This window comes from Plectropomus leopardus, chromosome 15, assembly GCF_026936395.1.
Source record: "Plectropomus leopardus strain MGB_pleo_1.0 chromosome 15, ASM2693639v1, whole genome shotgun sequence".
NCBI lineage: Eukaryota > Metazoa > Chordata > Actinopteri > Perciformes > Serranidae > Plectropomus > Plectropomus leopardus.
This window is the reverse complement of record NC_142190.1, coordinates 26,315,919-26,329,272: the sequence shown is the minus strand read 5'-3', so window position 1 is coordinate 26,329,272 and position 13,354 is coordinate 26,315,919. Positions and strand designations below refer to the sequence as shown.

Here is a 13,354-nt window from a genome sequence, read left to right as displayed (position 1 = left end):
ATGATGATGTGTCTTTAAAAGTCTGCAGAGTTTAAGGGGAATACTCAAAAGCATATGAAATGTCATCAAAAGCCGTACAGTGACTGTGTTAACCTTGAGTTGAGGTTAATTTCGCCCCAGTTTGTGCCTCTCATGTATGCAAATGCATGAGAATTAAACATCAAAGGCTGTTTACAGGTCATGGAGAGTACTACTGCGTTTGTGGAAAAAAAAAAAGTTGCGTTAAGAAGTTTGTGACTCCAGAGGGAGCTGATAAAAAAAATCTCATAAATCTGAGCTGAAGCTATACATTTGAAAATGAAAAATAAAATCTGAGGGTTTAAAGTTTGAAAGAAGTGAGTTTACCAGACGTCTAAAGCCCACTCTCTATCTCTGCTAGAGGCCACTGGCTCCAGGCTGCATTAGCTGCTACTGGCACACCCCAGTTTTTGACTGATAGCTCTGGAGAGAAGTGGCATTGTGGATATTGACGGGACCAGGTTTGGTGAAAAAGAAGAATTTGCAGAATAAAAAAGATGGTTCTCTTGCATTGATTTCATTTTTTATTCTTTATTTTCATATGGTTCTATCATGAATCTGATTCTAAAGTGGAGCACACTTTTAATATCATAAACAGAATGAGGTTGTTTTTGTTTTGGGATTAAAGTGGAGTTGGGTCAGGATTAGTTTACGCTAAGGGTTAAATCAAGACTGTTACTTTGGAGGAAAAAAAAAATACAATTTTCCATATACAAATAACATTTGTAATTAGTAAACAATTAAATAAACCTTTGATCTATTACAAATTTTAAGGGTTTTATGACTTGGTCTGGTATGACCAATAGTTTATGGTGACTTATGTTCTCTAACAGTAGCTAACGTTACTGTGTCAATTCGCTAATTTCATGACTTTACTCTACTTTTGCTCATTTTACACTACATTTTTTTGCCTGGGTGCAGACCTTTGAATTCGCCCACTCTATTGAGTTGACTGATTTGTCTGCCATCATGACATGAACAGCAGTTTGAAAAAACAGTCCAATGAGCTCAGGGGGCTGAATAACAATCAGCCAGTCGGTTTTACCAGTGGGACTACCAGCATCGCCAAGCTGTTTATCATTACAGGGTTGCGTCAGATTACGTTGAAATAAAGTCAGTTACCGCAAGGCAATTTTTATAATTATTAACCTAATCAACTAGATAGAATAAAAAATTAAATCTAATCTGAACACAGTTGCACCTCAGAAGCAAACACTGAAAATATTCCACATTATACAAAAAAATTGACAAAGCCCCAAATGTTTTACTCTTTCAGCATCTCAAAACATTTTTTATGCAAATAAATGCATTTCACATATGCAGCATTTATAATTGGTCAAATCAAATTATTCATATGAAAACAGTACGGGCACACACTACGAGTGCACTGTGTGTATTCTACAACATTTGGGTTGCTGTTTGTTTTGCTTACATTTTTATTGCTGTTTTATAATCAAAGGCCAAATGGAGGAGTTTGCTCTTGAAACCCAAGAGAACTTGCTGAAAATGTTGCTATATTTTAAGATGCAACAATAATGTATTTCAGTCCTATCCTGACTCATTTTTTGTTACCTGTTTTTTAGTAATCCTGATTACATAGGCCTACAATCTGTAACTATACAGCCCTGATCAAACATGATCAAGACACCTCACTCCCCTCCATTTAAAACCTCTGGAAAACCAGTATTTTGAATGGCTACACGTCAATTTGGACTTATAATTATGTTACATTCAGGTGGATGTGTTGTCTCTAATGATTGGTTAGTGAAAATCAAATGCCCTCTCCCACGAAAATCAGTCAGAGAAGACGCAATGTCAGACTGAAGATGAAAAGGGGTTGTTTTGAGTGACAGTTCTGTCTGATAGCAAGCAGCTATGTTTTACCATTTATCATAACTGTCACAGTCACTGCTTAAGAGTCTCACTTTACGTCAGAAAATGACTTCACTATCAAAAACCTCACTGAGTGTCTCTGCCAATATGCTCATCACTTAGCCTACAATTTTATGTTTATTTACCTCCAGCAGCACCACAGTCCTCTTTTCCATCTTTCCTTAATGTTCCACATGTGCCTCTAACTGCTGTTGCTCTGCTCCTCCTGCAGTTTTAGGCAAAATCTTTAAAAATATTAGAACACACAGCGCCTGGTTGCAGTTCCCCCAGGCTTCAAACAGGCAACCAGCAGAGTCTGAGATTATCATGAAAGACAATCAAACACGCAAGCAAATAAACACCCTGTTGGAGAACAGCTCAGTCCTCCCTTTACTTCATCATGCGGTAAAACAAATAATTTAAGCTCACACGGTAGGAGGTCATCGCCACTGAATTCACTTCTGACTGAGCCTGACGTGTTTTTGTCCTCCAAGTGCTTGTTTGTTTATTTGTTTGTTTGCTGCCTGTTTGTTCGTTTTGTCACAAGATAACACACATTACCATAACAGGGATTGAAGGTGGTGCAAATATTTTTACAGGGCCTCCCTCCGCCCCTGTATAAACACATGCATATTACCACTTCCAGTGCGTAAATATTGGCGAGTGTATCTATCACACAGCAAACAATTATAAAAATTATTCAAAGACAGAGCAGTGTGCAACATCACACCGACATACTGCAGGCACAGCCACATACATTGATTTAAAGTACACTCACAGCTGCTGTCCATGGTGCTGATCATGATATAGGCACCACTCTCTATGTGTTTATGCAGAACATATATTGATATATGCATCTTAATAGCATTTGCAACTTACTTGAAAGCTTGGAGACTAATGCACTAGTTCAAAATCAGTTCATGGATTACCTAATAACTGTTAGGCGGTGTTATTAACTGTTGCCCAATAATTCATCATCCGAGCTGCCTGCATCCTCGGCCACCATCTGCATCAGCTACTGCGGAATATTCATAAATGAATGACTTGCTCTCTTCGTGTCACCCCAAGCCAGCAAGCCTCCAAAACTTGTCCTCCTACCTAATCCCGGCCTTTGATTGTCAACATTATTGCTAATTCACATCTTGAAAGTAAAGCTGACAACCATTACACACTCTCACATACAGCAGCGAGGTTAATTAATGCGCCCCGTCTCTTTTTTCCCCTCTCTCTCTGCATGGTCTTCTCAGAGATTTCAAAGGCGTCGTTCCTCTCCGCTCTCTCACTTTTGGATGTCATTAATCCTCCCTACATGCTAATTACTTGATGCTATATTGCTTTGGGTTTTTAGGAGACAAAAGGCCACAGACTGTAAACTCAAACCAAGCAATTTACCAATCCACAAGGCTATTATTTTGTGAGGAATGGATTAATGTTCAACAACAGCTCTCAAATGTGCTGTTTTTGAGATATCTGAGCTCCCTTAGAAAGTGACAAAGTTTACTTTATTACAAATACTGACAACATCTCATGTAAATGCAATGTAATGTAATAGAACAAAGTGATTTTTAGTATCCGTTTACATTATTCGGTTATGTCCAGTTTGTCATGTGCTTCAAATGGGAAGCAAAAATAGGTTGAGGGGCTTCTCCAAAAAAAAAAAAAAAAAAGAGGATAGCGTGGTGTTTTCTCCTACTCCACACTGGCTCCTTTGTACTGAACCCAGCTTTGACATCAACTGGGTCAAACATGAGGGAGGGAGGGAAGGAGGGCAGCAGCTGGACCCGACCGTCAATGTCACCCTTGTTAGTCAACTTCATCGATGTCAGTCACTGGCGTTTCGATTTATTTCAGTCTTTTGTCTGTGTGTATCTCTTATCTCGGTGTATTTCTGAGGATGCTGCTCTGTTAATTGTGTCTCGCTGACATGGAGCATGTGCGTGTGCAGACAGCACATGCATGTTGACTATGGACAAATGAACTAGTGGAAGTTGATGAAATGCACACTAGAAATAAGTGTTCACAATAATCCAGCAACTCTAGGGCAAAAACATCTACAAAAATCTCTGCATTGTATGAATTTGCATTGTGCATATTCAGTTAAAGAAAACAGTGAAATTTAAATTATTGTAGAATGGCAAAAGTGTACAAACCGATTTAATATTTGCAGCTGATATACTGCATAAAGTATGCATGCAAAAACACATATTTTAGTGTAATCAGAGGAAGCCACAAGTTTTAGTCACAACAGCTAAAATGCAGTAAATATAGCCAAATACCAAGAAAATAACTCATATTCGAATTTATAACCCTCTCCCTGTCCCCAATTCTGAACCCATGGCTCCATAAATAATGACTGGCAGCTGAAATGGGACTTTGTGACTTTAAGATGTGACTCGGGGAGATGTGGTCTATCTATTGTTGATGAGACAAAAGCGCGAGTCAGATTCATATAGGAGTGGCGGGGAATAACTTCTCATATCCTCATATCACAGTCACAAAGCCACCCTGCAAAACTTCAATAACCCCCTGCACTTCTTTCTGGACATGGGTGAGTGCACGAAATCTTTAATAACTCTTATCATCTATTTTTAATGTGATTTGAAAATGTGGATTTCAATAACTCACTAATGTTGCCTTTAATATATCCTTTCTGCCCCTTAGACATCATGTTGCCCTGTGGGAGAGATTTGCTGTAAAACTGATCCTGTGTTTTCATTTGTCAAAAGTTTTCTGATATCTACATACTGATTCACCATAAATTAACCCTTTGCTCTTGATCCTAATGTATGATTTGATGATGGTTTCTGAGAGAAAACAGCACACGGGCTCAGCCTGGATTGCTTGCTTTCAGTGAGAGAAGCCCTCGTTACCCTTTTTGAACCCATTTTAAACCATAAACAAAACTGGACTCAGAGTGGCTGAGAGAGATGGCCATTGACTCCCATCATACCAAGGCCATGCCAGGTCACTCATGTGAAAGAGGTCAGATACTCCCACATGTGTCATGGGTAGAAATTAGCAAATTTCCATGAGAGCTGTAGACCCAAACAACCTCTGTTTTTTTTCTCTCATGTACAACCAACTTGTGTGCTTTCACTCGTTTTTTTTTTTTGGTTTTTTTTTACAGCTTTCTGATTGATGATCTTGCCTCTACTGTACAAATGCATTTCTGCCTTTTGCACTGAATTCCAATAGAGGCTATGATGGCCTGTATCACTTTGTCACTGTAACCACTGTTGCAGCAGGGCACAGCTGATGCGTGGGCGTCTGCAGGCACTATCATTTTTTGGGACTCTAGCAGTCTCCCTGCTGTTACTATTTATACTTAAGGAGCAGTTTGTTGAACTCACAACCTCCGTTCCTTCCAACTAAAATCCAATGATCTGTGATAGTGGCATGAGGAAGGCTGGCTGTTTTTCTAATGTTTGCCCGTGTGTTTTTATTTAACCTTAACCTTAAAGAGATAGTTTAGGGTTTGTGTTTTTTTTTTAAGTATAAGGTGTCCAAAGACAGTGTATCACATACAGTAGATATCAGTTGGCGCAACCCCAGTTTGGAGAAACAGGCTGCAGTCTGACGCGGAAGCTCAGAAATCTAATGCCGTGGACATATTTCAGCCACCTCAAAAAGTCCCACCTTAAAGATCTATATCAGTTTAAGTGTACGCTTTATTGAGAGTATTTTCACTGCTTTATCTACATGTCAGGCAGTAATTTTCCAACTAAAAAAATGAAGCTATTGTATGACTCTCTTCAAAGCCAAACTCCATTGAGGAAAAACAGTGATTTAACATCAATGAACACAGGAGCTGCTGCTTTACTGCTGCCTCAAATGTTTGACTTGTTTAGAATGATTAAATGGGATTCATCAAAGACACAATATAAAACTTACTAACTGACTGAAGACGCGTAGAGCGGCAGTTTCTGTGTTCAGCGAGCTAAAATAACTGTTTTTCTCACTGGAGTCTGGTGGCTTTGATGAGAGCACAAATAAGAAACTGAAGCCATCCTCCCTTTCAAAATGGGTTGTTCGACATTAAGGCAAAGTGGTGACAATACTCTCAGTATAATGTACACCTAAACTGATTTAGATTTCTTTTAGGTGGGACTTTCTTGGAGTGACTAAAATAACTTTTGTTGCTGGCCCCCATCTACCACAGTACAATGTTTCACTTCTGTGTCAGACTCCTGCCTGCCTCGCACTGGGTGCATGTCGGGTGACATCTACTGTCTGCAATACACTGACTATGGATAAGTACTTCACACCACCACACTAAAAAATATCCTTAAAAACTACCCCTTTAAGTTATCATAATGTTTTATTGCATTGAAAAAGTTCAGACAATAAGCACCAAAGGCTAGCAAAAATGTGTAGCTACAAATTTTGAGTGGGGTTGTTGATGTTGTTGTGAAGATATTCAAATTGGCCTTCTCCTTCATTATGCTTCTGCCCTCTTTGCACACTTGAACCCAGCCCCCGCCAGCATGGACACTCAGTGCCATGGTACCAGTCTCAGCCAGCTGCAGAGGGAGGATGGCCTGAGTAGTGATGGTGTAGAGACCCCCCCCCGCCTCCACATACTACTGTTTGTGTGTATCGTGGCACTATTGTTTGTCTGACATCGCTGCCCTTTGTTCCTCCCTGATAGTGGCAAAGACAATGGACATTGTATCTGCAGCCACAAAGAGAAGCTCTTTCTTTAGGCCCCTGAAGCTTCACCAGCGTCTCTCACACGCCTGGTGACGCCTGTGACCGCTGAGGGCAGGACCAGAGTTAGTAGAGCCGTGAGGTGTTGGTACCAGCAGAGGAGCTTTCACATACAGATGAAGTCAGCGTCAAGGCTTATTTTACTGTAGCTTGTAGGCAGCACTGTACATCACTGGTTGGCATTGGGATCTCTCTTGTTGTGTGGAGTACAGGATCAGAAGCAGCAAATGTTTCCGGTCAGGCAGCCTTGGCTTTGCAAAGCCTTAGGTGCTTCCCTCTATCCCATTTCTGCCAATGCATTTATTAACACTGTGGATATTTGCTACCTGCTTCAACAGCGCAGCTTACATCGGAGGAAGTGCATGAGGTTGCGGTGAAGTCAGTGGCTATTGTTTGGACGCTTTATTGGGGATCGCTGCTTGAACTAATTTTTTTCTTCTGTTGCTTTCTTTGCCTGTCGGTGGGGTTTTTGGTGTATGCTCATGGATTTGCAGACAGAGCGAGGCCTTTTTCATAGCCCCCCCACAGGGTAAAAGAGTTCCCCCCACCGTGGCGTAGATGTGTTGTGTGGTTATATGTGCGGTGTGTGCCGCCTGTGTGCTGATATATTATGCCCCCTCAGGTTGTTATGATTGCTGTATCCGCTGCCTTGGGGCAGTGCCCTACCCGTCCCTGGTGGCCACCCTGCTGTGCTATGCTGGCATGGCATTATTTTGTGGCTGCGGGCACGAGGCGTTGTCCCAGACCGAAGTTCTCGTCGAGACTTACTTCGCCCGCAACGTTCAAGACTTTGTGGTCATGGCCTCCTTGTGAGTGACGCTTCAATGAATTCTTTGAATTATGACTTTTGAGCTCTTGAGGATTGTTTGATTCACTGTTTGACCTGACTTCTCTCCCTGTGGCTGTCCCAGTATCAAATACTTCCAGTATGTGATCTATGGCCTGGCGTCATTTTTCTTCCTCTATGGTATCCTGCTGCTGGCTGAGGGGTTCTACACCACCAGCGCTGTCAAGCAGACTTTTGGTGAATTCAGGAGCACCCACTGTGGCCGCTGCCTCAGCCTGACGGTGAGAACAGGGAGGAGACAGGGCGGTGATATATGACGTCATTGTTAAGATGCTCAATGCTGGTTTGTTTTTAGCTCCTAAGATCAATGAAATGTTCTTTGTTTGTGCAAATGTCTGTACAGAATCATTAATTACGCCTGATAGCTGACATATAATGACACCACATTTATCACCTGAGCTACCTACGCCACACTTCTCTGACCTTACACACTGCACTTTTTATTTCAACAGTTCATCATAGTGACGTACATCTTGGCCTTCATCTGGTTGGCAGTGTTCGCCTTCACCGCCATCCCAGTCTACTTCTTGTTCAACATGGAGCAGACCTGCCACAACATCAACATCCTGGCTGAAACCACCCCCAGCATTAATCAGCACGGCTGGATTTGCATGGACGCCAGGCAGTATGGTGCGTTGCTCTTATAATGACTGACCGCATGTCCTCCTGATGAGAATGTTAATGTGTCCGTGAAAGCCATGAATTAATCAACGGAGGGGGATGCAAAACTGCTTGTTGAATTAGTTATGAAATAATAGAGATAACTGCGCCTTTATCTTAATTTCTTCGCTGCTGTGTCCTCGATATGCTGGGTGCAAGCAAATGTGTCATAGCTCATCATGATTCAGCATAAGAGGTACCTCACTTACGTCATGTCTTCGTTTAAGGTCTGCTTCCTTGGAATGCAATGCCAGGCAAGGCTTGTGGGATGACCTTGGCGTCTATTTGCAAAACCAGCGAAGTGAGTAGCTGAATCCAATATTCCATTTCACACAGTTCAGTGTTTCATGATGTTAGCGCCCTCATGTTAAAATCAGTGTGCAGAATCAATGTGAAATCTCCTCTGAATTAATAAGGGACGGCAGTGGCGCTTCCAAAAAATGTTCATGGGGGGCCTGACGGGGCCACTGAAAATCTTAAAGGGGACACTTAAACCAAAAGCCATAACTGAACTGAAAAATAATTTTTAAAAACTATAAATATAGTTTTCTTGACATTTTTCCCTTGTTATCTACTTTCTGAAAAACATTGCTTTCGATCTCTGTCTATCTATTTTTTTAATACCGTTTTTGCCACATTTTAATTTTTTTGCAGTTTGTTGGACATTCCATGCCAAGTTGCTGATTGCCTTTTTTCCCCAATGTTTTTGAAAGATATCACATTTCAAATGTCTGAATTCTGTACAAGAAAACTAATGTTGATCCAGGTTTCAAAGGGTTAAATACAAACATACAACTTTCATTGAAGGTTGTGAGGAGCAAAATATTTACTTGGGACAAGCCTTCTCAAGTTTAAAAACAACACACAGAGGTTCAATTATTTTCACAAGGGGGTCCAGTGATTGTATTAGGGTGGCCGTGAACCCCTTTGGCTACCTCTTGGCAGCGCCAATGATGTATGGATGTGCAAGCAAACATTTTTATATAGTGAAACGGGATGATGCGAACATGCAACGGATTGGTTCAACTCTCTAAATGTATACTAAACTGATTTGTGTTTGATATGTCTTACAGTTCTACGTCACCTATGACTTGTACATTGCTGCATTTGCTGGTGCCGGGGTTACTCTCTTAGCACTGGTGAGCAAACTCCTTGGTGATCTGTATGTTTTCTGCTCTGATGCAATATTTCATTTACGATTGCTTTTGTAAACACCACCAGTCGGGTTGCATACAAAGGGTCGATTAATTACAAAAAGACATATTTAGTTGCAGCAATGCAGATAATTTGGGGTTTTTTGTGGGTTTTTTTTTTTTTTTGGTTAGGTTTTTGTCTCTTACATTATTGCTGCCAACCCCAATACAACAGAGGCCAAAGGAAAAAATTGGGCCCTTTACTTGTGGATGTCCAATTGATGTTGATGGTAAATGTAGTCGATTAATTTACTCAGTGCATGCAATAGGCTAAGGACCGAGAAAGTCTGCATATGGGATGTCATGTGACATGTCAGTGACATAGTCTGAGGCAAGAAAGGACTACAGGCTCATCTCTGCTCTGCATGCCGCTCAAAAACAGAACTTCACTTGTATTGTAAACTAGCTATGCATTCAGCAGTGAAAATGGCATCCAAAAATAGAGCATGTTATGATCCATGAGGATACATTTTACAGTGTTTTGACTGCCACAGATATTAAGGTGTTGTTAGTTGAGCCAGATAAAGCCAATTAAATGTTGTGAAAAGAGGCCGAGGCTGTGTGCAATGCATCCTGCTACATGTAGGCACTGCAAGCAGGTAAACCATCTGTGCGGAGAGGCAGAACAAATTGGCCAAAAAGCATTCTTGGAACCCATTGGCTATCATCTGATGACAATTTAGCTTTATAGTAGAGGGAGTCTTGGCCTGGATATCTGCTGGCAAAAGTGGATCTCCCAAAATATTGGCCTTTGACTCCAGAGGCTTATCATCATCAGACAGGTAGTGGATGGTCCCTGAGAATGATATAGCACAAGCTGAGGAACTTATTGCTTCAGTTGACTACATTTACCACCAACACTGGGCTGGACTAAACTTTGAAATCCTCATAAAAAGTGAAAAAATTTCCCATTGATGAAAACATTTTTGGTACTCAAAGTATTAAAAAAAATTGTTTTAGCAGCAACATCTCAAACACCTGGAACCTAATCTTACACGGAACTACTTTCTAACAAGGAAATACTTCTGACCAACACTGATCACAGCAAAGTATATTGATTTTACAGAGTAATAGGTAACCCACCAAAGTCTGATTTCAATTCTGTGCACACCACAAACAAAATCAAAAACTGTATTGAGCTGGGTGCAGAAATCTCAGCAATAAATTTCTCAAACCCTACTATCTCCAACCTTCCCTGCATAGCTCAATAACATTTGAGGAACTGACCCTTCCAGGTCCAGGGCACATCTGTGGAGCGGGCATGTGATTTAGATGGGGTGCCAAAAAGTATCACGACAAATGCACATTTTAAACTCAACAGCGGCAACAGTTGCATTTGTTGCTAGAAGACGGTGTACAACTGGGCTGCGCAAATACAGATTAAAATACAGCTAGTATGACCAAAGACACACGCCGAGCATCACACTGACACAACAACATGACCAGCAACACTGTGTAAAAGCACAGAAACAGGCACAAACAGACAACAACTGAACAGCATGACCAGTAACACTGCCTAAAGTGGTAAAATGAAACAACAGCATAGCCCAAACCATTGGGTAAAGGCATGTAAATGCACACCAAAAACCACCACAACAGCAGCTCTGTTTAGGCCCTATACCTGCCCAACCAGCTGACCACAGGCAAATACACACAACACAGAAAAAACAGCACTGTAATGGACAGCACTGAACAGCAGCCTCGAGATAAACATGGAAACAGTCCACTCACCCTCCCTGTCAGTGCTGCTCCACTCCTTATTGATGCTAATAAAGCTGGAGACGCCGTTTTCCCTCCACTCATGCCTCTTCTTCTTCGTCAAGTCCTTTTCAAAACCGAGATGAATTAGCTTTGCGCGGATAAAGCATATTCCTTCGGTGAAAACGGTTTTCAAAATGAGCTAGCACCTGCAACTTCTCGACTAGCTGCTGTAGGTCGTCAGCGGCTGCAGCTCAGTCACATTATATGTCCCAAGCTTTAAACCTTTTCCGTAAATCCATTTTTAATTAAAAACACGGCAAGTTTATTCCCTGTTTAATTTGTTCGTTTACATCATAGATGTATTGTAGTAAAGTGTCTACCTGTGTGAAAACTTACACGTTAGCCGGGCAGGCAGAGACGTCAAATGGGCCGGCCCGGTCTGACCCGTCCTTCACAAACCTAGGCTGCTAAACGGATGCTAACTGCTTGCCCATGGTGTTTATTATTATCCCAGGACATATAACCCGGTAATAATTACCATACAATGTCAAATAAAAGCCTAATCCCAATCATCACCCAGTCTCTTTTACCAGTTGGGTGTGGCAACACATTTTGACAAATAAAGGCCTGTCTCAATTAGAGGCAAAGTCTGGTTTATAGAAGTTCTTTATATGTATAAAACCGTGTTTTTGGCTACAGCTGCTGGAATTAACGTTCGTTAGCTGTTAGATCACAACAATACACACACACACATACAATATGGACATGCTACACACAGTGTTAACACACAGTGATTCTCTAAAATTCAATCATTCAGCTAATTTTACTGAAAAGGTAAGCACCAAAGAAGATGTATTATCGGCATAGTAAACAAGAATACTGCAAAAAAGAGATTATGAGATTTAGAAGACTATTCTTTTCAAAAAGCTACTGCAAAATTGCCGGTGAACTTTATTCATAATTATGTATTTAAAATGATTTAACACAGTTACTGAGATTTTTAAGCATTTTTTTCAGGTCATTTCTTGTTTCTTATATTTTTGTTTTACATTCTCTCGTCTTCCCATGTTTTTGAATAAAATAAAGCCAATTTGCCCAGGTCTCAAAAAGTTAAATACATAATTTGGTTATATTTCCATCTTTGCTGAGCAACAGTTTTGTGTGAAAGGAATTAAAAGCCTGTCCCATATAGACACCTGTCCCAAGCCTCTTGTGTTCAGTGGTTTAAGCAAATAAAAGCCTGGGCTATTAATTGAGGTTTTACAGTATGTTCAAAGCCAAATCCATTTTTTCAATATTTTTTTCCTTCTTTCCTTTCCACATTAATTTCAATGTCTTCCTTTGCAGTTTCTGTATCTGGCTGCAACTACCTACAACTACGCAGTCTTGCGGTTCCTGGGCAGGAAAGGGGTCCGCTAAGTGCATCTCCCCCGTCCCAGTAAACCCCAATTCTCTGGCTATGATGGACAGTCAACTTTTAGACTTCCATTCATCCTCTGGGAAACAGCGACTTCCAAATGTGGATCACCTGCTACAGTATTTCTTTAGACGTGTCCAATAACAGACAAATGTTTCTCATCACTGTTTTGTATGAACAACAGACAGAGAGATGAAGATAATTCACATCCAGCAGCGAGCTCCGGCCTTCTTCCCAAAACCTCCTCTCAGATGATTCTCTTAGTGTTGTTGTTCATTACCTCTTGCCATGTTGCATCTCTTCTTTTATTTGTTTTCTGAAGCTTCATTGGTGCTGATGCTGTTGTCAGATTATGATGTATGATGTCTCATAAATAATTAAGAGCAATGACAGCTCGCCCCTATTGTCATAACTGCATGCACTCCGCTTTGTGTTTACTGATGCATACATTGGTTCTGAATATGATTTTGCTGCTGCCTCATTATCACCATCTTGTATAGCAACATCGTGTGAACTACAGCAAGGGAGGCTGAATGTACCAAAGTTCTCTACATGGGTTAGGTGTATCCCCTCGTCTCCCTTTGTGCTTTCACTTACATGTACTTTGCATTCACCCATAATGCATTCTTGCTTCATTTAAATGCCACTGTGTAGGAGGGAAACAAAGACATGTATCAATTTTTCAGGATGTGTTTGGGTTACTGCTTAAAATAAGCTATTTTTGTGTTACTGAGGTGTTGATGCTTCAATAATGTGCCTCCAGGTGACTCATGTTTGATGTGTAGCCCTGCGACTTACTGAGCTGGGCTGTGTTTTGTGTGCTCATTTTTAATTAAGGCTCATTAAACCACTCAAATCTGAGGCAGTAATTTGTGATTTTATTTTAATCATATACAGAATGTTGCAATAAAAATCTTTTCATGTCGATCATATTTCATT

The 13,354-nt window shown here is 40.8% G+C and overlaps 1 protein-coding gene across 2 annotated transcripts; it reads left to right on the top strand.

Moving 5' to 3' along the window:
• Positions 1 to 4,283: 4,283 nt before the first annotated feature.
• Positions 4,284 to 13,276, top strand: plp1b (proteolipid protein 1b). 2 transcript variants are annotated; one of them, XM_042499094.2, is made up of 7 exons: positions 4,284 to 4,438; positions 7,220 to 7,406; positions 7,509 to 7,665; positions 7,897 to 8,074; positions 8,332 to 8,405; positions 9,178 to 9,243; positions 12,346 to 13,276. In XM_042499094.2, exons 1-7 carry the CDS (start codon positions 4,435 to 4,437, stop codon positions 12,415 to 12,417), a joined length of 738 nt encoding a protein of 245 aa, XP_042355028.1. In that variant the 5' UTR covers positions 4,284 to 4,434; the 3' UTR covers positions 12,418 to 13,276. The 2 variants fall into 2 exon arrangements, with proteins under 2 accessions (XP_042355028.1, XP_042355027.1); XM_042499093.2 differs by lacking the exon at positions 4,284 to 4,438 and adding an exon at positions 6,645 to 6,864.
• Positions 13,277 to 13,354: the final 78 nt, after the last annotated feature.

What these genes read in the sequence shown, in the direction of transcription:
- plp1b (XM_042499093.2), top strand. Translation starts at nt 6,825, where the DNA reads ATGTTTCCGGTCAGGCAGCCTTGGCTTTGCAAAGCCTTAG. An exon ending in CATGGACGCCAGGCAGTATG is followed by an intron (nt 8,075 to 8,331) that starts GTGCGTTGCTCT and finishes TCTTCGTTTAAG; the next exon opens with GTCTGCTTCCTTGGAATGCA. An exon ending in CTATTTGCAAAACCAGCGAA is followed by an intron (nt 8,406 to 9,177) that starts GTGAGTAGCTGA and finishes TATGTCTTACAG; the next exon opens with TTCTACGTCACCTATGACTT.